The sequence below is a fragment of the Barbus barbus genome, assembly GCF_936440315.1.
Source record: "Barbus barbus genome assembly, chromosome: 13".
Taxonomy (NCBI): Eukaryota; Metazoa; Chordata; class Actinopteri; order Cypriniformes; family Cyprinidae; genus Barbus; species Barbus barbus.
This window is the reverse complement of record NC_136741.1, coordinates 5,102,919-5,130,050: the sequence shown is the minus strand read 5'-3', so window position 1 is coordinate 5,130,050 and position 27,132 is coordinate 5,102,919. Positions and strand designations below refer to the sequence as shown.

Below are 27,132 nucleotides of genomic sequence, written 5' to 3'. Positions count from 1 at the left end.
ATAAAATCCACAAAACAATATTACATATTTCATTATTAAATATCGCATTATTACATTAACAAAATAAATATTGTTAATAATGTTAAATTGTGAGCGCAAGACTTCTGATTTTCTGTTCAACTGATAAGAGATTATAATACACAATAATAAATCATAAAACAGGCTTGTATATGTTACAGTATCAAACAAGGCATCTCTGAAAATTAGGTTGGATGAATTCATAACTCACCTGCTTTGAGCCCCTCAAACACACACAGATGATAAATCTGTCTTGGTCTTCATGGGAATTGTCCTAATAGTTCTTATTAATAGCCACCTCAATATGTATTGAGACGCTACTAAATTTTTAACAAAACACAAAGAAAAAAGGTTACGAGTATGAGAGTAAAAGCTTCAAATGTTCAGGTTTATATAGAAAGATTTTATTGAAAGTGTAAGCTAAAAGCAAATAAAAAAATCATTTCAAACCGTTACAAAGTAGAGAAAATACTTTAGTTAGATATGTGTGTACAAAACAATATAAAAGCTTGTTTACTGGCCATTTCATTTGAAACATAACACAAGTACTTCATTATGATTTGTTCAGAAGGCATGCACAACAAACACCTCATAGAAAAATACCTTTACCCAAATTCAATCAATATGCTATTCAACTGGCATCATAATTTGGCAACACTTTACAATAAGATTCCATTATTTAATGATATAACATGAACAACGAACAATACATTTATTACAGTATATATTAATCTTTCTTAAGATTAGTTCATGGGAATGCAGTGGGTGCATTAACTAATGTTTACAACTGTTTATTTTAATGCATTGCATTAATAAATGTTGAAATTAACATTAACTAAGATTAATAAATGCTGAAGATGTATTGTTAATTCTTAGATCATGTTAACTAAAGTAGTTCACTAATGTTAACTAATGAACCTTATTATAAAGTGTTACCCATAATTTTATACATTCCGAATGTAAATACCTCAGATTAGATGTATTTTGAAAATTACATTTAAATTGTGAAATAATTTGAGTGCAATCTGAACAGATGCACAGCTGCTGACTGAATTGGGCACTTCATGAACACATTAAATAACAGATATTTAAGATGAACACTAACTCTCAAATGCACAAACAGCAAACTTATGGCTTCACTTAATGAGTGCAACAAACTTGGCATTAACAGAACATCAAGTAACCACACACTTACATACATATCCAGATGTAAATCTCAGTGCATTCAATGTGTAGCTCATGAATTCCACCATATCAAAAAAAGAACAAAGCTGCTCTTGTTTAAAAGTATTTAAACCATAATGCCACATTTTTTACATTAAAATACATTTTACATCAAAATACATTTATTTTGTCAAGATTGCATCAGTTTTTCTCTGGATTTGAACCAGTAAAGAAGTGCATTACTGAATAATATGCTCAACTTTCGTCACAGTTCAACTTGCATTTGTTCATTTGCATCAAGTTCCTTCACGTTCTCCGTGTCTATGTGCGGACAGCATTGGCTTTATGAAATGACCTGCTGTGCCAATAGTCAGGGTTATCGAAAGCTTTATGTTCCATCCCTGCAGGGACTTTTAAATACTCTTCCGGCCCCGGGCTCTGGGGTTCATCCGTCAGCCCAACACTCTCCTCATCTTCTCCCTCCAGATTCTGGTATTCGGCTGCAGACGCTCCACCTGCAGCCAATGAGTCCATATCCTCATATTCATACACTTCTCCTTCCCCTTCCATTAACCCCTGAACCCTGAGCGAATTCCTCAGCCGAGGCTGACGGTTAGTGTACTGATAGTCTTCCTCCACATATTCATCTCCATCGCCTTGTGGCGATCTTCTGCGAGGAGGATGGGAAACCGGTCTTGGGAGGTGAAGTTTGAGTACCATTTTGGCTGGTGGTCCTGCACCACCACGGATGTCCATGTACTCGTACTGAAGCTCCTGGAGATCCAGATCGCCGTCTGTGTACTCCGCTTCACTGGACAGAAAATCGCCATCGCTGTGACTCCTTTGGTCGGTCGAGGACTGGGAGAGGCCGCCACTACTTTCTGAGCCCTCGATCGACGATCTCTTACTGGGTCTGCTGGACGCTAGAGATTTGTGATTGCTGTACAAGCCAGCAGGGTTGAAGGAGGCGCTGCGGTTGCGTGGCGGTCGCTGATTGTAATCTTTAAGCTGCCTTGGTATATGCCCGAGAGAAAGGGTCTGGTTGTTCATATACTCGTATTCATCACCTGCAACACTGTGGGCCTCCAAAAAGTCGCCGGAATGACCTCTTGAGAGTCTCCTTTGAGAACGTTTTGCACGTGACGATGCCAATAGAAGAGTTTCTAAAGAAAATCAAAATACAAGAGATGTGTTAACATGAGTAGGCTACTCATATTTATGGAAACTGATAAAAGAAAATAAATAAATAAAAAATTGCTAATTTAATGTAATTGCTAATTTTTCCGAGATTTTTTTGTTTTTTAGTCTCTTATGTTCAAGTCAAGTCACCTTTATTTATATAGTGCTTTTAACAATACAAATTGTATCAAAGCAACTGCACAATATCAAAATAGGAAAATAGTGTGACAATAAGGAGAAAAATGTCAAAAAGGCTGCATTTATTTTTAATCAAAAATAAAGCAAAAACAGTAATATTATGAAAAATTATTACAATTTAGAAGAATTAAATAATTATAAATAATAACAAAATATAAGATATGTTACATTTTTGAATGGTATAGTATTGCCCCCCCCCCCCAAATAAATAAATAAAATAAAATAAAATAAGCAGCACAAATATTGTGAAATATTATTACAATTTAGAAGAATTGGTTTTCCATTTTAATATATTTTAAAATGTAATTTATAAAATAATAAAAAAATATACAATATGTTACATTTTTGAACGGTGGTGTATTGATTCACCCCAAAAAAATTAAGCAGCAAAAAAAAAAACTTTTTTTTAACCATTGATAATAAGAAGAAATGTTTAAATCGCAGCAAAAAACAATGATTTCTGAAGGATCGTGGGACACTGTAGACTGGAGTAATGATGATGAAAATTCAGCTTTGCATCACAGGAATAAATAGCATTTTATAATACAATTAAATAGATAACAGTTATTTTAAATTGTAATAATATTTCACAATATTCACTGTTTTTACTATATTTTTAATCAAATAAATGCAACCTTGGAGAGCATAAGAGACGTCTCTCAAAAATAATTATTTCACGTTTTGAACAGTAGTGTAAGTGTAAGTTAAACTGTAAGTTTATATCTCAGAATGGGATTTTATATCTGACAACATACATTTATTTCTTATTTTAAACCTGATCTCATAAATATTTTTTTATTTTTTTTACTATGAAGGCCGAAATAGGTTTCCACAGACTTTTCAATCTTGCTTCACAGGACCTTCCAAGGTTCACCGCATCAAAAGTTTGCATAAATTGTTGCGTAAAGGTTACACACACACACACGCTGCTCTAATTGCTTATGCTCACCTTTCTCTGGACTTTCACCAAATCCAGGCAGCACGTATCCATTTTGGTCCTCTTCTCCCTGAGTCCCTGTGGAGGTTGTTTCCGGAGGTCCTAATAGGCTGTCCCGCTGTGACATGTAAGCGCTGTCCTCACGATGTGTGGCCCTCCTCATGCTGCCAACCATCGAGAAGTCCTCATTCATTTCCAGCTCCACCGCAGTTCCCCGTCCCTCCGAGCTCTCAGAAACAGTGCATCCAGAGTCGAGACGGGACCGAGATGCCCATCCCGTCTACAGCAAAATGAGGTGGACAATATATTGATTATAAGTTATATATTAAGCCATATGCTCTTGAATAAGTGCATTACTCCTCCAATATTCATTTCTAACACATCAAAATGTAGTTTTTGTGTGAATGTATGATTGAAACCTCACCTGTGCTGAGCTCTCCAGACCAGGCGTCATTGGTAGATATCCAGCAACATTGGATGGAGTCAGACTTGACTGGTGTAACAATAAAAAGAAAAGTGTCAAAAAGATATGTTGCTTATTAATTCATTATTTATAGAGCCTCCACAAATCATCTGAAAATATACACTAACGTTCAAAAGTTTGGGACCAGTTAATTTTTAAAAAATAAATTAATATTCTTATTCTACTAGAATGCATTACATTTACAATTGTTGCAAAAGATTTCTATTAGATACTAAAATACTATTCTTCTTCTGATCCTTCTGTTTAAGTCCTGAAAATGTCCTAAGTATGATGCTGTCCACAAAAATATTAAGAAGCACATAGTTTACATAATTGATGCTATTAAGAAATGTTCTTTCTTGAGCATAAAATCATCATATTAGAATGATTTCTGAAGGATCATGTGGCTCTGAAGACTGGAGTAATGATGCTGGAAATTCAGCTTTGCATCACAGGAATAAATGAAATTTTAAAATATATCAAATTAGACAACTTTCAATGTAAATTCAATGTAAAATGCAGACTAAGTGAACATTAGACAGGCTTCTTTCAATTATATAAAAAATCTAACCAACCCCAAATTTTTTAATAGTTAATGATGTCTGTTTTATGATGTCTATTTGCCTATTAGTCTCTTTTGAAACCTTCACAAATTAATTCTGATCAATATAATAAAACACACCCGATGAGAGTCTACACGCAATCTAGAGAAGCTCCTAGATGGCGTTATGTAGCGTGGCATGTCTGTGGTATCTTCCAAGACTTCATCTTCCTGGTCCTGCAGTGCCACCCCTAGAATGTCCATCTCAGTTCCCCTCTGATGGGACTCTTCTGAGGCCGGTTCAGGAGCACTGTACTCCTCCTAGTGGTGGAGCACCAATCAACAAAAGCCATTCAAACCAGCTCCAGCTTGACCAGGACATGCAACATACAATGAAGTAAATGATGAAGTACTCTGTCAGTTTGACTTACTCTGATGACAAGATATCGGGAGGGGTCTCTGGCCATTCGGGTGAACCCATTGGCTAGCTCCTTGAAAGTTGGCCGAACATTTTCATCAATCATCCAACCTGTAAAATAAGCCGATAATTATTTATTTTATCAAATACATGAAAAAAAAAATTATGTTACAACAAATGAAAATAAATAATAAATGCTACAAATGAATATAGGCTTAAAATTATAATGAAATGCATGAAAAATATATGACATAATGAATGAAAAATAGATATAATGTATGAAAAATGGATATTCATTTCAAGACTTGCTACATATTACATTTAACAGTATTTTTAAATTGTTAACGTTTTTAAAGCATACACAAGCATATTTCATTACTGTTAAATAATACCAAAAGAAATACAAATCGAAATATTAAATGAATATTCAATATCAAATTTTAAGTTGTATTTAAACTTAACGTAAACATTTAGAATTGCTGCCTTCGCAACTAACTGAAATAAAATAAGTTGAAGTACTAAAATTATTAAAACTGAAATTAAATAATAAATCGAAGCTAAATATATACTTATATGTTGTGCAGTCCTAATTTTCATTTACAAACTTTTCATGCTAACATCTGCAAGAATATATATGTCGAGTGTCAAGATGATAAATGAGATGAGGCACAAGATCACTGCCACTTTGCATTATGGGTTAAGACTCAACTCACATTTGACCATGACCATGTAGACATCGATGGTGCAGATCTGAGGCTGAGAGAGGCGTTCCCCTTTCTCTAACAGATCAGGTACTTCTTGTGGTCGCATAGCAGAGTAAGGCTCCGCCCCATATGACATCATTTCCCAGACTGTCACACCTAGAGATAGAGTGACCTCTTATAGAATCATCAGATCCAAAGTGCAGTGTTTTACGGTTCCATTTTATGGTGCGACCCATGGACTCACCATAGCTCCAGACATCACTCTGGTGTGTGTATCTGCGGAACAAGATGCTTTCCAGGGCCATCCATTTAATTGGCGTCTAGAAATGACAAACATTAGGAAAAAAGAGGCACAGTTTAGCGATACTGGTTGAGGAACTGCTTTGAATATAGTAGCAGTACATATACACTAACAATCAAATGTTTGGAATAATTATTTTTTTGTTATACTATTTTTGAAAAAAAGTCTCATGATCAACAAGGCTTCATTTATTTAATTGAAACGCAGTAAAAAATAATAATATTGTAAAATACTATTACAAGTTAAAATAACTTTTTTTTTATTGGAATATTTTTTAAATGTAATCAAAACTGAATTTTCAGCATCATTCCTCCAGTCTTCAGTGTCACATGATCCTTCAGAAATCATCCTAATGTGCTGATTTGAGCTAAAATTCTTGGATTCTTTAATGAACAGAAAGTTCATTAAAACAGACATCTTTTGTAACATTATAAACATCTTTACTGTCACTTTTAATCAATTAAATGCATCCATGCTGAATAAAAGTATACATTTTTTTCCATCTTTCTTTCCCCTTAGTGTATCACAGTTTCCAAATATTAAGCACATCTATTTTCAGCATTCATGGCAATAATAATTTTTTTCTTTAGCAGCAAATCAGCATATTAGAATAATAAAATATTTCAGAATATTAGTTTTGCTTTAAACTATGCTTTATTTTTAAATCAAATAAATGCAGCCTTTTAGTGAGCATAAGAGACTTATTTAAAAAACATTGGAAAACTTTATTATTTCAAACTTTTTAAGTCTGCTTTACATTAATTTCATTGAAGAAGTATTTCTTGTCATCAGGGTAGAGGAGGTCAGCGATGCCATAATCAGCTATTTGAACTATAAAGTCGCTCTTGAGCAGGATGTTGCGGGCAGCCAGGTTCCTGTGGACCATTCGCTGCTCCTCTAGATAGTACATACCCTAGGATTGAGCAAGCGAGGAAAGACTTCAGTTGTTTAAGTGAGTTTGAAATGATCTGAATACCTCGAAACGCACTTTGTGTTTCTCTCACCTTGGCAATCTGCACACACCAGTTGAGCAGTCTCTGAGGGTTGAGGCTGTCTCTGCGCTGCCGGATGTGCTCCAGCAAAGAGGCCTGTGGACTGAGCTGAGTGACCAGCTGCAGACTGGGCCCGGGACAGATGCCTAAGAGCCGGACTATATACGGGTGGTCCAGACTCCCCATAGCCAACATATGCTGCAGGACAGAAAGAAATCATTTACAATTTAGTACGTGGAATCATTTTGAATGTTTTTATGTGGTTGTTTTGTAAAAAGGTATTAATGAATAGTTAACATTCTGACACAGTAATACAAATGAATAGTCATCAGTTTCTAATTTAAAACTTCTAAAAGTCACTATAAACAAAAAAAATTAAATTAACAGTAATTGTGCTCATTTATTAAAAGTTTGAGATCAGTACAATTTTTTTCAGTTTTTGAAAAAAGTCTCTTTTTGCTCACAAAGGCTGCATTTATTTGATCAAAGTTACAGTAAAAACAGAAATATTGTGAAATATTATTACAAATTAAATGGACTGATTTCTATTTAAACATCTTTTAAAATGTAATTCATTCATGTGACGCAAAGCTGAATTTTCAGCATCATTACTCTTCAATATTACACGATCCTTCAGAAATCATTCTAACATGTTAATTTGTTTATCTATCTAAAATGTTGATTTTCTGCTCAAGAAACATTTATTATTATTATTATTAATGCTGAAAACAGTTGTGCAGCTTAATATTTTTATGGAAACTGTTATATATTTTATATTCTAGAAAGTTCCAATAAACATCATTTATTTCAAGTATAATGTTTTTAACATTATAAATACTTTTATTGTCACTTTTGATCTTTGCTGAATAAAAGCATTAATTAAAACAATATTTCTACAAATATGTCAAGTTCCCCATTTACTGTATTTTTTTTTTTCCATTTATCGCCCACCGGTCAAACTGAATTTTTTAAAAAAGTTTTCAGATAATTATTTACCATAAGTAAAAATAAAGTGTGTAAAAATGATTTTAAGCAAAAAAAAATAATAACAATAAAATAAAAACAAACAAATAAACTAGTTTATTGGTGTATATAGTATATAAGTAGTGTATATAGGCAATGTGTGTGTCTGTCTGTGTGTGTGTCTTACATCTGTAATTTCCTGAAAGGTCTGTCGTCCTGTACGGTCTTGAATAGTCTTGATAGCCACTGGAATCTTTACAGTGTCTCCCTCTGGTATCCAAACTCCCTGTGAAGAAACAAATGAAATACAGTTAAAGTAACAGAGTGAGAGAGTCAAAAAAAAGAAAGAAAACAATGTATTATGAGAACACCCGGAGGAAATGCTTCAGTAAGTGATATGAGCTATTGTCAGGTTTCGGTGTGAGCTTATGTAATGACGTGGAAGTACAGTACCTTGTGCACAGTACCAAAAACTCCAGAGCCGAGAGGTTTGATCTTTCGTAGCTCAGACCCCCTCAGAATCCGTGCATGAACTTTCACACCTTTTTCTCCAGGATCCAGTGGTTCAAAACTCTAAAACACATTATTAAACCTTAGAAAACTTCACAACACTTCAGTTTGTTGGTTCATATGTATATGTGCTCACACCTCCTCACTCTGCAGATATCTCCTCATGGCACGTTTTCTGCGGATAGCCGCACTTCTGCGATAGAGAACGCTCAGCACAAACACTGAGAATGCGAGCAGCACCCCGAATATAACGCTCAGCACTATTGCTGTCACAGGCAACCTGAAGCACAAAACACACAATTACACACTGACAGGCAGCTGCATGCCATACAACACACCAGCAGGGGGAGACACTTACCCAGCATCTGACCTGGACGAATCCACACAGTCATTCTGACCTGGACCCAAACATCTGACACAGAAAATATACAGGCATCTTTAACTGATTTGCAAACATATTTCGATTATGCTAGGCATTATAACTGCAATGACATACATTACTCTTCAAAATCTGGGGTCAGTCATTTTTTTAAAGAAATTAATACTTTTAATACTTTGTTTAAAGAAATTAATATTTTACAGCAAAATGCATTAGACATTTGTCATTTCAATAAACAAAATTTATTTCTATTTCAAATAAAGGTTGCTCTTTTAAACTTTCTATTGGTTAAAAAATCCTGAGAAAGGTTCAAAACTGTTAAACAGCACAACCGTTTTCAACATTTCTTGAGCAGCAAATCAGCATGATTCAGAATGATTTCTGAAAGATCATGTGACACTAAAGACTGGAGTAATGATGCTGAAAATTCACAGGAATATACATATACATAAACAAAACTATGCAAATATATAGGCTAAATTTAAAATATTTTAAATAGAAAACATTGAATTGAAATAAGTTTTTATTAGACTTAATTTATTATTATTATTTATCATTTATATATTTATTATTTAAATTATAGAAATAATATGTGAAATGTAACTGCAACTATAAATGTTTGCTATTTTAAAGTAATTTATTTCTTTAAATAAATATTTAAATATTTTATTATTGATTTAAATACACTTTAAATATATATAATTTATTTTAAAATAATAAAATTTTACTGTATTTTTTTTATCAAATGAATGCTGCCTTGTTGAAAACAGAAAACAGTTCTTTTAAATTGTAATAATATTCTAAAATATTACTGTTTCTACATTTTATCTATTTATTTATTTATATATCTATTTATTATTTTTTTGTCAAATAAATGTGGTGAGCACAAGAGACTTCTTTCAAAAATTAACAACAAAAAATAAAGAAATCTTGTAAACCCCAAACTTCTGAATAGTACACTTGTGAGGAATAAACTGGCCATTGCATCATATACTAATTGAAAATTAATATCTCAGAGTTCAAAAACAGAATTCATTTTATGTGCATTTTATTTGATATAATACATATATTGCTCACCCCAGGGTGCAGTTTGCATGGCATGGTTGGCATTTGTGCTGGCTGTTGGAGAACTTATAAATGATGAGCCCATTCTCCCCCTGAACCCCCTCTGGACATGAGGGCACACAGTACGGGCCGTCCTGCAAATGCACACAGGCTGCACACTCATCAGCACCCTGCAGGAAGAATTAGACGGAGAGATTATTTAATAAATCAAACAATCTGTGCAAACAGTGAATCACATTCTATCAGAGAGCCATTGATTACACACCGGTCCTGTGCAGGTGTGTTTGCCGTCCTGCACCGCACACTCCTGGTGACACAGCACACACTCTCGTTTAGGTCCGGCAAACTCGCGCTTTTCACTGTAGAGGGCAAAATAGATTATTCAGGGGTCCGGAAATCTCTTCTAGTAGTTCTCACAGTACTAAATCATTCAGTATATGTTTTTCCTTATCTACAGCACACAACACTCACTAGGTGTGTCTCAATCCACTCCTTAGTTCACTGCCTAAGGAGTGCATGTCTTGGCGCTGTTTCAGTGTCAAAATCATTACAGAACACTGAAATTTTCATTCCAGATTGCTCAGTATTATTAATACACTGGAAATGCCACATTTTTTGCAGCCTTTTAGTCAACATAAAAGGTCACAAATAGTTACAATCTAATTATAGATATTATGTGGCAATTAATTACTATAACATTTAATCATTATTGTGTTAGATGAGAACAGCTTTTTACAGACATTACAAAATGTAGGAAACATTGTATAAATAATGATAATAAATGCATATTAATGTTTTTCAAATAAATATTATATAATAATAAATATTGAAATATAACTGTAAAACTAAAACCGCCAGTAGGTGGCGGCAGGTCACTGTCTAAGTGAGTGAATTGTTTAGTCATTCACTCAACCGATTTGTTTAAATGGCTGATTCATTCTTTATGAATAAGTCACTGAATCGACTCACTCAATTAATTTAAAAACGCAGATTCATTCATTGCAACAGTTAGCTTTACACACACACACACACACACACACACACATTTGTTTCTGTGAATTGTGGGGACTTTCCATAGACTTCTTACTTTTATACTGTCTAAACAATATTTTATATACCCTAACCCAACCCCTTCCAGGAAACCTGTTTGCATTGTTACACTTTCAGATAAACATCATTTACTATTTTATTACCGCAGACATTTCAGGTTTTACTATCCTTGTGGGGACATTTGGTCCCCACGATGTAGCATAAACAAGTACACACACACACACACACACACACACATTTAATAATAATAATAATTTTAATGGTTTTTTTTCCATAATCAATTGCACCAAATGTAACTACAATGATGATGCATGTAAAGTAAATAAATAAATAAATAAATAATGTCCTATACTGACCCTGACAGGAAGTTGCATTGTGGTACACATGTTCCTCCTCTGTTGTAGTTCTTGCAAGACACACACTGATCGGGTCCCGGACCCCAGCAGCCCTCAGATGAACACAGGGGATCACACACGTGCCCTTCTTCAACTACAAACACACAGCAATGATGAATATATTGTTAATTAGCGATGATGAATAATGATATTTTTTATCTTTAATATTTTTAGAATGTTTTCATGTTTTTTCACATTTAATAAGCAACATATTCCATAGGCCTTCTATGCTGGAACCCTCTCCAAGAGAAGTTGTGTCTTTAAATTCATGGCACTATCAGAATTAAAGCGATAGTCCACCCAAAAAGTTTTTTATTTTGAAGCTCATCAAGCAGTTACAGTTCTCACAGACTTCGACTGTTTGGTTACCAGCATTCTACAAAATATCTTCTTTTGTGTTCCACCGAAGAAAGAAATTAATATAAGTTTGCAATTACATGGAGGTTAGTAAAAAATGACAGAAAGTTCATTTTTGGGTGAACTATCCCTTTAAAACCACTTCCTAATGACAAACTATAGTTGTTCAGACAACCCATAACTACAGCATGTACTCACTGCACAGCTCTTGTAGCTGGTTGTCTTTGATGTCGAGGGGTTTCTGGCGGCGCCGAGGGCTGCTCCCGAACAGACGTGTCCAGTTCACAGTGTGGTGATAACAGAGCTGCTTGTTTCCAGTGATGTAGATGCCTCCATCACCCATCCGTTTCAGTGAGCGAAGACCCAGGGACTTCAGCGTAGGAATCTTCATCACCAAAAGCGAGTAACCCCTAAATGAGAACATGTGGAAAGAGAGGTCATTTGAAAAATAAAAGACAAATGAAATTACATGGTTCTTCAGTCAACATGAAGTTGCTAGTTGTATTGTGCACTGGTTTCATTGATGCATGTGAAGATAAATGCAAAAAATCTATAGATTCTTAATTGATAAAATCAAGTCCCACTGAATATATATATATGTCAGTTAATGAGTTTATTTTTTATTCTTTTTAGCATGAAAATTTTCATTCAGATTTACCTTTTAAAGGTTTGTGTTTTTTCACCAAGGCTGCATTTATTTAATTTTTAAATACAGTAAAAACTGTAATACTTTGAAATATTATTACAATTTTAAATAACTGAAATTTTTATATTTATTTGTATTTTTTGTAACATTATAAATGTCTTTACTGTCACTTTTGATCAATTTAATGCATCCTTGCTGAGTAAAAGTACTGAAAAAATTAATAAAAATCTCATTAACTCCAAACCTTTGAATAGTAGTGTATGTCAGATAAGTAACTAATATAGGTTTTGAACACAATTTCATGTTGACTTTAAAGGCTGAGACACTGCACGATTTTTGGCTGTCCCAGATGAAAGACTGGTATCGTGAAACAATTAATTAACTTTTCATGATCGACAGAAATGTTTCCATGCAAGATTCCCAACCACCAATCTGAAGCTTAGAAATACCACACCACTGAGCTGATTGTAAAGCACTAATAACTAATGCAAAATATGAGATTTTAATGATTTATTTATGAATATATAGAATAAATCAAGCAAAGAGAGAAAAAGGAGTACAAGCTAAAAGCTAAACATACAATCCTACCTCTTACTGCTTATCCCTCTGGAGGGAAAACAAGAAAGCAGTACAAAAATGAATAATGAATGTCACACAACTTCTAGAAATCTCAGGCAAAAATGAGATCATTATTATAATGTTTTTTTTTTTTTTTTTTTTACTTTTTCAAAGAAACTTGTTTTCAGTAATTGAAACGAAGCAGAAATACAATTTAAAATAAATATCTGATGAAAACCTTACAAAACTTCTATGAAAAATGAAATGTTGCCTACTAAATACTATGATAATATATTAATAGTGCTAAATTGTTTAACTTGCATACTGGTTCATATAAAAAAAAGAAAAGCCAACCAATATAATATCTGATCCCTATGCTACATATGGTCCCACCTTAAGCGTAAGGGATTTTTTTAACTGTTTAATTGTCAGCTAGATAAATCCAATCAAGGATGATTTAAAGTATCATTCATGTCTGTAGCACAAACAGTGCAAGCACTGCTAATAACATAAATGCTTTGTTTACACTGATGCATTTAAGTGTTAAGAATTCAGGAGACAATGTAAATGGCTAACAAACAAAGGATGGGCCGGTTGCTCACCTGTACAGAGTTCTTCCCTGTATTGTTGAAAGATTTGAGAAGACAGAAAGATCTTCCAGCTCTTCAGGCCAAGACTGAATACTCAGAATGTCTGTCAAGCAGACAGAAGACTGAGTTAGATGATGTACAGAGAGGGCAGAAGAAATGACAAAGATACACACAGAGACACACACCTGTTATTTCTCTGACAGTGTTGAAGATCTTCAGTTTCTTTGGATCGAGAGCACTGATATTATTGTAACTGTCTCTGGAAAGGAAAGAGCGGTACAGAAAGGTCACCATTTCTTAACAGCATGCGATGCATATTGCAACTATAGTGGGTCTCTTTAACTCCTTTCATGCTCTTGTCCAAGAGTGTGTAAGAAAGGAGAACTCATTTTCAACATTTTTGTCATGAACATTTCAATCACCATCATCTCAAATGCTGATGATCTCAAATCTCACCCTCTAATTCCTGTTACAAGGAAATGCAGGCTGCCCTGAATCTTAGTGCAGTTTATGAAACTGTCGATGTTCTGCGAGTCTACGGTCTGCCTGGAAGGTGTACCAGTGCCAACACATGCTGCACAAAGAGAGAAAACAGAAAGAACACAGTTATGGTTGAGAACACACAAAGATGGACATGAAGGAGATTGTGCTTTTTTCTCAACAAACAGTGAAGCACCTTTTAATAATAATGCTAAGCACTAACAATGCAACTAAGCACTTACAGGAGTGGCATGCTATACATTAAAGGTCAAAAGGTCAAAGACAACTTTATTGTCATTTTTAGCACATTTTCTTTTCTGGCAATGGTTAAAAATAAAACCGCTCCTTCAGGGAACAACGGTGACACATTTAGTGGATATTCAAAAGGACTAACAAAAAGACAACAGTAAATATAAACAATGGCATTACAAGTGTTATATTCAGGAAAATCAGTAAATCGTTCATAATCATTAGAGTTTTTTGCTTGTAAAGTATGTTTTTCCCCCTCTAAAAATGTTAAGCTAGTCAGTAGTAGTTTTGGTTAGCTTTACATACACTATTGGTCAAAAGTTTCAAATAATTTCATGTTTTTAAGTGATGTGAAGAACTACTTTTACAGTAGTGAAAACCACAAATATTGTGAAAAAATTATTACAATTAAAATAACCATTTTCAATTTTCATATTTCTATAAAATGTCATTTATTTCTGTGATGCAAAGCTGAATTTTCAGCATCATTACTCCAGTCTTCAGTATCACATGATCCTTCAGAAATCTTTGATTTGCTGTTCAATTACGGGTGCCCAATTATTAATAATGATTCTTATTATTACCAATGTTGGAAACATACATTTACCATGATACATACTGAGGACTGAAATAATGATGCTAAAAATTTTGCTTTACATCACAGGAATAAATTTCATTTTGAAACATACTAAAATTGAAAACAGCTGTTTTAAATTGTAATAATATTTCTATTTTACTGTATTTATTGATTAAATAAATGCAGCCTTGGTGAGCAAAGATGTCTTTGAAAAACTTTAAAAAAACAAACAATTATGCCAAACTTTTGACCAGAAGTGTAAAACAACAGAATTATGCACCCATTTAGATAACTGGGTAAACAAAGTATGCATGTTACCTTTCGGACAGAGACCCCCACATGGCTCACATCTTTTCACCCCTTTTTTATCCACCTCCATCTTGTCTGCTGGACAGCTGCTTACACATGAACTGCCGTCTACAACAAAGTTAGCTGAAGTACAAGAGAACAGAGCAAATAAGTATATGCTGTATGCAAATTGTCAAACTATAACCATAAATCCTACAAAAACCCTATTTAGGTCCCATTAGGAGAGTGGGGTATTCAGTTATTATGGCATTATAACCTACAATGCTATGTTACAGGTAAACGCACTCCATGCAACACAAGGAATCACTTACTTGGACAATGCGATACACACATCGTGCCGTACTGGTATTTTGCATTAGGATTTGGTTCCAATTTGAACGTCACTTTATTATAGATGAGAGCCTGTGGACACTGCGGCACACATGACCCCGAGTTGTTAAAATTTCTGCAGGCCTGAGAACACACAGACACCCAAGTCACAGCAAGCAAGGTTTGATTCATTGAATCTGGTATGCTAGTGCAACACGTGTTCAAGAACTGGTGTAAGTTTGTTGAACATACAAAGCAGTTGGTGTCGAGCGGCCCGGTGCAGCCCCCGGCACACTCTATGTGACAACACTCGCTCGGGCTGCGGCCAAAACAGCGGCTGTTGCACTGCGGTGCGCACACTGTCTTAGTCACTGAGAACAGGAGAGAAACATAGTGAGCAGTGTGTGTGTGTGTGTGCGTGTTTGACACACAGAAGATGAACAACATGTGTGTGTGAGTTTCCAAGGACTTACAGATTTGACAAGAGTCATTTCCTGGACCCCAACACCGATCCCCACAAAACTCATGACAGGGAACTAAACAGAAAATAAACTAATTTATACATTACCATAAGATCATCAGCCAAAGTAAAGATCTATTTGGCAAAACATTTAAAATTAATATCATAATTAAATCTTCAACTACATATGTATAAAAAATAGTTTATTCATTATACACTACCATTCCAAAGTTTGTGTGGTCAGTATTAAATATTAGAAATTAATAAATTTATTTTACTTTATTTTAATTGACTTTACTTAACTTTATTTGCTGCCAAAAGTGGTAATGTAATAATGTTATAAAAATATTCAAATGAATGCTGTCATTCTGAACGTTCTATTCATCAAAGAATCTTGAAAAATAAAATGTATCAGGGTTTCCACAAAAAAATTAAGCAGCAAAGCTACTTTTCAACACTAATATGCTTCTTGAGCAGCAAATCAGCATATTAGAATGATTGAGTAATGATGCTGAAAAATCAGCTTTAATACCATCATATGAATAAATTACATTTTATAATATATATAAATAGAAAACATTTATTTTAAATTGTAATGATATTTAAAAATTGTATTGCTTTTTAACCAAATAAATGCAGCCTTGCTGAACATAAGAAACATCTTTCAAAAAAACAGTAGAAAAATCCAATTAGTAAAAAGTTACCAATCCCAAATTTTTGGAACTGTATATTAACATATATTACATATTGTAATGTTTTATATTACATTACACTCCTTACATTCTGGTCCATTGTCTTCGATGATGATTTCTGCCCCACTGTCTTTCACAATGTCTAGCCAGTTGATCTGCGGCGCATAGCTCAAGAATTTATTCTGGATGATCTGCACTCCACCCTCCAGGATCTCTGCAGATCATGAGAAATACTTAGAAGTACTAAGATAAGAGCAAAGACATAATGGTAGAACTCGAAACTTGAAACCTGTCCTCTAAACTCTCAGAAAGAAGAAAATTATATATATATATATATATATATATATATAAACACAAAGAGATTTTACAATTTTTTTTTTTTTTTTTTTTCCTAAAATGCCACAAAACAAGGGTGTTGTGAATATTTGCTATGGTTTTGTTAGGTGATTGCTAAGAGTAATCAAACTTTACTAATAAAGATGCATTATATTCTGTGTTCAGATTTTAAAACAAGTAACATTCATATTGATTCCACACATTGAGTCACAATGAAATTAGTAAGAGGTTAAAGGAAGGGCAATGGAAAAAAATGACAAACATGTTAATTGATTCACACACTCAGAATCACACAATGAAAAGACAACATGGATTGTATTTCACATTAGAAGTGTCGTGTTTGCTGAAGCAGGTTGGTACATGCTCGAGCCTAACTGTAGACATCTAACGCTAATCTCCTGGAATTTATCGTGATGAAGAATATACTATAGGATTTTTCTACAATCTATAAGGCAGTCACAAGTATGTGTCGGTCCAAGTTGGGGTTTATGAAGAGATTGTGGGTGAAATCCTTTAATAAATCACACACACATAAAAAAAAAATTCTGTCCGTTGACTCACTCTTCCACACCACACCCTCCAGAGAGTCTTGTTGCCATAGACATTCGTGGGGCGTTTTGACAGTACGTGTTTTCTGTGGGTGAGAATGTGTCACCTGTCACGTATGTGTGAGCGCACCTGTCAAGTGTGTGAGGCCCAGCTCCTTTAGTCCATACACTCCGTCTTTCTGATAGTTGACGAGGATGGCGAGAGCAAAGCGATCTTCGTACAGAGACGTCCCTCGGATGACTCGCAGCTGTTCCAGCGGTAAATGTCTGAACTGGTTTATGGCGATGAGGATGTAGCCCGTTACCTCACGGATAGACTGAGAAGAGAGATTGGGTTACACGTTCATCAAATGAAACATAATAGACATACAGACGCAGACATGAGCCCACACAAATGAATCTGGTGTGAGCTCATGCACACTTGCTTTATTCAGAAGTGGCCTGATCTCTTGTTACATCCTTTAGATCCTACCAACTTGGTCTATTTTCCTCACCTGTAGGAATGAGAAATCGCGGTTGTGCTCCATCTGTGTGATCTCCAGGTTTCCTATGACAATCTTACAGCCCGTGTACATCTCCTTCATAAGCTTGTACTGGACCTCAGAGCTTCCTGTCACACTCAGCGAGTTCTGCGTGCCTGTACACACTGTAAGAGAGAGAGAGAGAGAAAGAGAGAATTTACTGTAACAAAAAACAAATGAGCGACCATTTAAAAGTGAAAGATGGTCTTATGTTCACCAAGCTGCATTTAGTTGATCAAGAATATAGTAAAATTGTGAAATATTATTATAATTTTAAATAACTGTGTTCTATTTTAATATATTTTAAAATGTAATTTATTCCTGAAATGTCAAAGCTGAATTTTCAGCATCATTAATCCAGTCTTTAATGTCACATGATCCTTCAGAAATCACTCTAATATGCTGATTTGCTCAATAAATATTGTTTAATATTTTTAAGGAAACTGTGATAGGCCTATATTATTTCAAATATAATTTACAATATAAATTTCTTTACAATCACTTTATCAATTTAATGCAACCTTGCTTCATGAAACTATTAAATTAAAATATTAAATATTAAATTAAATTAAAAAACAATAGTGAATAATACATTTCTATTGAAAAGAAAATATGTTAAAATATTTTTATATAATGGCTGCTACAATATATAATATCTATCATATTACTCAGTGTTTTCTGTTAATATTTAATATTTCATGCCTAATTATATATTTATGTGGTTAAAATTAGTGGGATAATGACCAGCAATTGTATATTAGCAAAATATAATTCAACAGTGGTTATTATTCACAGTAATGGCAGACTGAATGCACATTATGCCATATTTAATGCAAAAAAATCTGAAAAGATGCATCATCTGATTATATCACAATCTCAGCGAATATTTAATATTTTATGCCCATTTATATATTGATGTGGTATGACGTCTTTTAATTAGTGGAATAATTGCATGATCTCAGCTAATATTTAATATTTCATGCCCATTTATATATTTATGTAGTGAGAAGCTTTGTAATTACTAGGATAATGACCAGCAATTGTGTTTTATCACAAAAATAACTTAACAGGGGTCATTATTTACAATAATGGCCCACTGACTGCACATTATCATCTATTTCATGCAAACGAAATCTCAAACTGAGCATCAGCTGATGATACCACAGATAGAGCTGTTGTTGTTTATGTAGTGACATCACGAAGGACAAATGAAATGTAACAGAGGACTAAGGTAGTTTGAGGTGAAGCTGGTTTGCATTTCAAATTTTGCCCTTGGTTCAAATCTGCCACGGTCAAAACAAGCCATTACTTAGGGTGGGAGTCTAGGAAAAAATATTCCCATTAATACTTAGAGGTACTCAGAAATGCCCGCAGGAGCCTTTACAGATTCAAATTCTTCTGAGAATATGGTCCATTCATGACCCATTAGGATCAGAAAGCATATGAGATTACAGAATCATACATTCATAATGGCAGGTAGAAGTGTTTCTGTTCTCATAAATAGAGCAATGCTTCTCTTCATTCCATGCAAAAGAATTGAAAAACACAGACACTGATAACACATGCATACTGTAAACTGTTAACAGCGTTACAGAGTCCAACAAATGGCCTAAATGTTTCTTGCGAAATACAAGCAGGTGTTCGGTCCAGCCACACAGGTGTGATGTGTCGATCAGACATTGTGCTTTTCAGAAAGAATTCTTGTAGGTCCAGACTGTATTCAGAAATCTTTCAGTTCTTATCAAACTTCTCCTTTGGTAAATGCAGGGAACGCTCAACACAGACACAGCGCAAACACAGATCACAGCAGTCTTATTTTAGTATTTTTGATATACTATAGGTTTAAAGGTTTTGTTAGTATTATGAAGTAGATTTTATTTTATATTATTACTTTAATTTTAGTTCGTTTTTTGTGTTTCTGTTTGTTTTGGTTTTTTGTAAAAATTCTTAACTGAAGCTAACTGAAAATGAGAAATTAAATAAAATGAAATTTTGCGTGTTATGGCCCACAATGGGACAGGTAAGGCCAGTAACGTCAAAAAAGGCTTCAAACATCAGTTAAAGCAGAAGTATTGAACTTTTGCCTGCTTAGATTATTCTTTTGAGGAAAAAGACCCCAGTATAATTACAAAGTATGCAATTAAAAGTCTGAGATTTCAGTATGAAACATAACATCTGAGTTATGCTATAACATTCATCTTATTTCATTTAACTCTATAAGCATACTATATGTCAGCACATGCCTCATTTGTTAAATGTAGGCTACTTCAGACATTTGACCTGAGACACCTAAAAAGTTGCTACTTGAAACAGAACTGCGAGCTCGCGTTATGAAATAGCAACCTCTGAGCATTGCAAATCCTGTAGGTTTAAGTTCACAGAAGCGATTAAATGGAAGCAGCAAAACTGCAAGAAGAGGAGCCCTAAAACAAACAACTACAAGTCTCATTTCATAACTCTCCTTGTGAAACAGAAGTGCACCTTATTGTATTGAATGCGCACTTGTTGTGTACTTCAAATACGTATTGCAAGAATTTGTTTTTAAAACCTGTACTTGCAGAAAATATAATATTAATAAAATAGAAGGCCACTTAAGTGTAATCTTTATTTAAAATGTCCTGGCAGAATATTACCAGTACCTTTGCCTTTTCTCTTTTTAATAGTTTTTGCAAATATGCACTAAATGCATGTCTTTGATATTGCACCTCATGAATTCTGTGTTTTTAAGATGCCACATTAAAAGGAAAAAATAAAATTAAGAGGACAGTTCACCCAAAAATTAAACCAAGCAGTTTCTGGTACCCACTGATTTGCAAAGTATTTTTCCATACTGTTTGGTTACCCACATTCTTCAAAATATCTTCTTTTATGCTCAACAGAAGAAAGTAAGTCACATATTTAGAACGGCATGAGGGTGAGTGAATGATTTTTGGTGCGCTATCCTTTTAAAAGAAGTATGAATTTTAAAAAAGTTTGAACAAACTTGAATATTCTGCTGTTCTAAAAGCATGAATGTGTTGATGTGAAAGGCCCACTCAAGTGTGCAGACAATGATACAATGCTCCCATTCAACCAGAGCGCGAAAACAAGTGTAGGAACCGCCAAAACTCAAACAAACGCTCACAAAATACACATGCTAGGTTCAACTTTCAGGTTCACATCACAGGTACGAGAAACAAAAGCCAGGGGAGGTCTAAAGCAGTACACAACAGACATGGCTTAGCTGCGTGGTAAACAGAAACTTGGCCACAGTCACAAAGAGATTATCCAAACCTGACTGATTGGTTCTCACAGGCATAAATACACATAAATCTACACATTAATGTCTGAATCACTTATTGTCATTAAAGGGTCAGCTAACACACAACACACAGGCATGCACACACAGAAACCATGCCTAGCTTAATGACTTTGTTTTGCACCTAAAAGCCATTAAAAGTTACAGGCTACTCCTGTTCCCCGGGCAAGAGAAGGAATTTTGATTTATCAGACATGTTTGTGTGTGTGAGTAGATGTGCATGCAATATGAAAAAAATACATATATAATAAAATAAATGTCTACATTTTATTTATAATTTATTTTTATTGCTACGCTATAAGAAAGTCAGTCTTAGGTTTATATCTATGAAAAGTGTAAACACTATGGTGCTATCAAAATATTGGGTAACACTTTCCAATAAGTTGTTTGTTAAGTAGTTAATGCATTCTTTAACACAAACTAACAGTAAGCAATATACATTTTTACATCATGTATTAACCTTTGTTAATGTTAGGCAATAAAAATACAGTTGTTCATTGTTTGTATTAACTAATGTTAAAAGATACAGTGTATTAGTAAATGTAAAGATTAACATGAATAAATATGCGTCATTTAACTATTGCAGATAGCTAATGCTAAACAAATAATTAATGTTAAAATGTGGAACAGTGTTCGAAAACCTGTTTGAAAAAAGTGATTTTATTTGTCGTTGTTTGGTGGCACATTTCACCTTGAAAGTATTTTTTAAATGTATTTTAACATAAATATTTTTACTAAAACACTGTGGCATCCATTTATTATCTTATAATGAAAGGTTCAGTAGGTTCCATATTAAGATTGAAGTTTTTTTTTACCATTTGGGCCTAAATGTTCACTGTTCACTCAAATGATCCTTTGACGTAAACCAAGAGTTTGGCAGGGCTCAAAACTGAGTATTTCCATAAATGAATGTACAATGAATGTGGAGGCGACAGCAGAAACAGAGAGGCTACACACACTGTGCTTGTGAATCTATTCAGCTCTCCAGGAGAAGCGGCCTTTAGTATGTGTGTGGGAGCCTTTAACACACACTGTACTACTCATACTGACGTCTTCAAACTCCACTCAGAACACTTCATGACAATGCCAAAAGGTCGACAACCGCCGTAATCTTTACGGGACATTTGACATATATCTTTTTGTATGACTCAAGTGCAATGGTCAACTAAAAAGTATGCATTCACATGTTGCATACTAAAATAAGTGTACTGTATTCATTTCTAACAAATATGGTTAGAACAGGTGTTCCTTAATGCATTCTTTCAAAAAATATGCTATGTTTCTGATTTTTGTAGATGTACCGCACCAGCTCATTGTGAAATAACATGACAACGGCAGTCTGTCACCATGGAAAAGTCTCACTTACAATAAATACATTGAAAGGAATAGTTCACCAACAATTACTTATGGCTTGATTTTTGGTCGAGTTTGTGCTGGTTTGTGAATCACACTATCGTTACATTCATTTGTAGGATATCAAATATATATTTTGAGATGATTTTAGAACACATATTTCATCTATCATGTGTCTCCCAGCAGTGAGGCACATGTTTACGTGTGAATTTGTTGTGATCGGAACAACCAGAAAGACTGGTATTGTGTGATCCTCAGTTGTTTACTCTATGATGTCCAATTATTCTCTGTGACAGTTTACAAATCGCCATGATGATGTCTATTCTGATTTTCAAGATTGTATAGTGTATTTCAGTCCTTACTAGCCCTCATGTCGTTCTAAATAACTCTTCCATGAAACACAAAAGGGGATTTTGTTTTATAGAAAACCAAAGCTACAGTTGTTATTCACTGATAATCATCCCTTGAGCTGTAAAGCACTGAGACCAAAACAAAAAAACACAGTCACAATTAACTAGAATCATTTCAGTGTGATTCATAAAGTGCAATCTATGCAAACTATGATTTGAAAATTCATTGAAAAGATCTGATTCAGAAGAGTGATACATTCATGAATCGGATATTGTTTTTTTCCCCAACTTTTTAAAGGATGCACCAAGAAGAGCTTGGATAGACATACTCCATCAATATTTCACTGAATAACAAATTAAATTTCGGTCTATATGCTTTAGTAGACTTGGAATATAGTGCATGGGTTGTATGGACTACTTTTATGATACTTTTAAGGTGTTTTGCAATGTTTTTCAAGCTTGAAAATCAATAGTTAACATTTATTGTGATTACAAGGAAAAGGAAGAAGTCCTTACACTATTAAAAATTTTATTTTTGGGTAAACTATCCCTTTAATTGACATTCAGATCAGAAAGGACCACTTCAGATTTTAAAACATTTATTTTCTGTGATACAAGCCTTAAATATAGGCAAAATGAGAAATAGGGATTTTGGGATATTTACTGTATATTTAATGCTCATTTAGATGCAATCCCCCACACCATTTTAGTTATTTTCAACATAAATACAAAGTACTACCATGAAACTCTAGGCTCTAACTCATCACATCATTACCACAGCCATTTTAATTGCATGCGCAGCCAATTATCTTGCTGCTCAACATTCAAATATTTGGTTAGTGCTTGCTGTAGCAGTTGCAATGCACATCAGAATCCCTCCACCTCCCCCAGCACCACCTGTATAGATCTGCAATGGGGTACTTTTATGTACACTATACACTGTAAAAAAAAATTCCGTAAAATTTACGGTAAAAAACTGGCAACTGTGGTTGCCAGAATTCTCCCGTAAAAATACGGTAGCAATGTTTTAGGTTTTACGGTTTTAACTTAAATTTACAGTTAAATACCGTAATTTCTTTAACTGATATAATCTTAATATGCCTTTTGTTCCTTTGAAATACACTGATATCCACCATATGCTGGTGATGATGAGAAAGTCACATGATGAGCCAAAGCCCATCACAAGCAACTTTTAAACAATAGAATATATAGAAGGTGCACAGTGTCATTCACACAAGCACTAAACAGCATCATGGTGAGACTCATTAAACTGAAATATGCTATAAACATTAATTTAACAACATTAGATGTAACATACAACCCTAATAAACATAACTGATAAGAAAAAACTAAGAAGAAACATAGTTATTTCAAAGAAAAAACGTCAAATTCAAACAGAATTTGAAATGGAATGCAGGGAATTCTGGGAACGTCAGTTTACGGTTTTTCCCTGTAAATTTTACAGGAACTTTCCGTTAACCATGTAACAGGTTTTTACCGTAGCATTTTCACAGTTTTTACCGTTAAAATCACGATAATTTTTTACAGTGTATATGGGGGTTATTTTATGTATGTTATATGCGCAGCAGCAGTATTTCCTACATGCTCACAGCAGCATGTCTCTGGATGGACTGGCAGTAGCAAATCTTGGTACTTTTTCTGCCGCAGCAGCATAGCAGATCTATTCCGCCAAGACCAAACACATTAACATTGCCATGCACATTACCATGCTAAAACTCTCCAGGAGTTGTCATGACATAAATAAAGAAATGCTTGATTTGTAAGGGATTCTATTCAGGGGGTCGCAGTCAAATCAGATTGTTCTGAGAGATGACGTGGGATTATGTGACTCTGTCCAGTAGTTTCACCTGTTGCCAGATCACCTGGACTACACACCTGTTGTTGTTCATGCCATTGTGCTCCTCCCTTCTTAGTCAACACTATTGCAGAGGCCAAAGATCAACCAATGCATCAAATCACATCTCACTCGGTCTCTGTATGTGAGCCTCCGTATGTGTTGTCTAGTATTTTCTTCATGGATACTTCCTGCTTCTGATGATTCTTCACTATAGAAAGTATAAATTATGTGATATATGCAATTTACAAAATACTGTATGCAACCCAATATTCAAGATTTGGGTGGAATTAACAATAATTACACACATCGAATGAACACTAATTTGAAAACTGGGATGCTCTTTGAATAAAGTCACAGTTGCTCTTCTGTGTAGACAAAACCAAAAAATAGACAACTAAACAACTAGACAATATTCTAGCGAACATTAATGAGATTCAATACAAGAAGTAGGTAAATGCAGCTGGCATCACAAGTTCAAACTCCTCTGTGATTCTTTCAGAAGACAGCCGTTGAGTCAGGGAACAGGTTTAACAAAATCTACTGGTGGAGTCACTTGTTATTTGAACTGAGCACTGATTTAGTACAGGAACAAATCTCTCCTTTTATACACTCACAGTTAGATAAACAAAAATATCGCGCTTAGACACAATGGTGCAGGAACAGGTTTTCTGAATGCATTAGCTACTGACAGCAACATCACTATTTTGGGATGTATATTGTGTATGACATATGGGTCTTAAAAAACACATTTTGCTACAAATTTGTTGAGCTGTTTATAAATAGGCTACTATTTTTAAATTATATTACATTATAGCCTATATATAAACAATATTTATAGGCAAATTACACTTTATTATTACTATTACACTTGTGACAAAGTATCAATTTAATAAAAGTAGCAAATGGATAATGCATTAGCATCCTAAATATTAAAATGCAAATGCTATTCTCTTATGTCTTTCCAGCCGCAGACAGGTGCATTGTGCATACAGTAAAAACAGATTTACCTTCATGTTTACCTTCCTCCGTCTGAGCGCGCGCAGGTGAACGGAGCGCGAGACACAGCGCGAGCATCTGCAGAAGAGCTCCTTTCATCTTCATCATCCTCATCCTCAGAATATTCCCAATGTGAAGTCAGTCAGTTAAATATTCATGGCCAAAGAAGCGCGGAAGAGGCGATGCTCCCTTCACTTCGGCTTGTCCACGTTTGACAGAAATTCTTAGGGTTTTTTCTCTCTCGCTTCTTCCCTTTTTAATCCAAAATGTTCCAAATATTGTATTCAGTGTAGAACAAACGAAAACAATATCAAGTAGTCCATTTCCGTCAGGTGCAGGAAAAGTTTATAGACTATAAAATCCTCCAGTAAACGTCAGTTTAAAGCAAACACTTTGATTTCAACACAAATTGTAATACAATCAATAGTTTGAGAAGAAAAGCGGCCAGAAGGTTTGTAAATATGAAAAGGCTCGCGCACGCAGGAATGCCGTCTCGAGGTTTGTTACCTGTTACAGGTGAACGATGCTGAACGCTGATTGGGTCTGATCTAGGTGACGTCGACCTTGTAATTCCAAAGCTCGTGCACTGATTTATTTCAAACATGTAAACAAGTCATAAAGCCTTGATTGTGAACTCTTGACCATTATTAGACAGAGAGTGCTCTGAATTTCCCGACAGTCCTCACAACCAACACTGAAAACACCGACGAGATTGTGATAGATTTATGTGCCAAGATGCGCTCTCTCTCTCTTCCTCTCTCTCTCTCCCTGAACAAACACACATATACACACATCCGGGCTTTGCTGTATCGATAATAATGTCATCTTGGAGTGAGGGTCTCATTGTGTGTAAGTCAAGGCTGGCATTGTGTGCCGGTATCGTCCACTAGTTTATCAGTGTTTCTTTGATGGCTCTGGACTCACAGTCTCACAAAGAGCACTTTGTGCCTCAGCTCAGATGGCTTCAGACCTCTGAGACAAGAAAGTGTTTAGAGCACACATCACTCTCAGACATAATACATAACTGCCACAATAATGCATTTTAAATAATATTTTATTATTACTTATATTTTTATTTATGCATTTATGTTTTTCCATTTTGTAATGCACCCTATTCAATGTAATTCCTGAAATCCTAAATGCCTCAAAAGTAAACACTAAAGTTTTCAAATCACACATCAGTCTGAAACAAAAACCACATCAATTCAATAACTGTCAAAATAATACATTTTAATTATGAAAAATAAAAAATAAGTTTTTTTTTTATTTTAATGTCATTTTAGGATTTTATTCATTGTAATTTTTCAAGTAATCACTAAACTTTTACTTGAAACTTCACTCTCAAAAATCACATCGAATTGAATAACT

At 34.4% G+C, this 27,132-nt stretch overlaps 1 protein-coding gene across 1 annotated transcript; it reads right to left on the bottom strand.

The window, feature by feature from the left end:
- Positions 1-402: 402 nt before the first annotated feature.
- LOC306879027 (receptor tyrosine-protein kinase erbB-3-like) lies at positions 403-26,299 on the bottom strand. Its single transcript, XM_079431698.1, has 29 exons — positions 25,776-26,299; positions 17,883-18,034; positions 17,519-17,705; positions 16,593-16,718; positions 15,826-15,888; positions 15,605-15,723; positions 15,355-15,496; positions 15,053-15,166; positions 13,885-14,002; positions 13,614-13,687; positions 13,441-13,531; positions 12,869-12,886; positions 11,833-12,044; positions 11,239-11,371; positions 10,098-10,191; positions 9,845-10,002; positions 8,747-8,800; positions 8,527-8,668; positions 8,332-8,451; positions 8,066-8,164; positions 6,928-7,113; positions 6,681-6,836; positions 5,867-5,942; positions 5,632-5,778; positions 4,932-5,029; positions 4,642-4,821; positions 3,921-3,989; positions 3,509-3,776; positions 403-2,345 (listed from the first exon to the last, which is right to left on the bottom strand). Exons 1-29 carry the CDS (start codon positions 25,876-25,878, stop codon positions 1,504-1,506), a joined length of 4,341 nt encoding a protein of 1,446 aa, XP_079287824.1. The 5' UTR covers positions 25,879-26,299; the 3' UTR covers positions 403-1,503.
- Between the last annotated feature and the right edge of the window lie 833 nt (positions 26,300-27,132).

Bases quoted from the DNA above. Each gene is read 5' to 3' on its own strand.
- LOC306879027 (XM_079431698.1), bottom strand. From the start codon at position 25,878: ATGAGGATGATGAAGATGAAAGGAGCTCTTCTGCAGATGCTCGCGCTG. The intron at 14,003-15,052 runs GTAACATGCATA...CTCTTTGTGCAG, and splicing joins TGGGGGTCTCTGTCCGAAAG to CATGTGTTGGCACTGGTACA. The intron at 2,346-3,508 runs GTGAGCATAAGC...GATTTTCTTTAG, and splicing joins TGGTGAAAGTCCAGAGAAAG to AAACTCTTCTATTGGCATCG.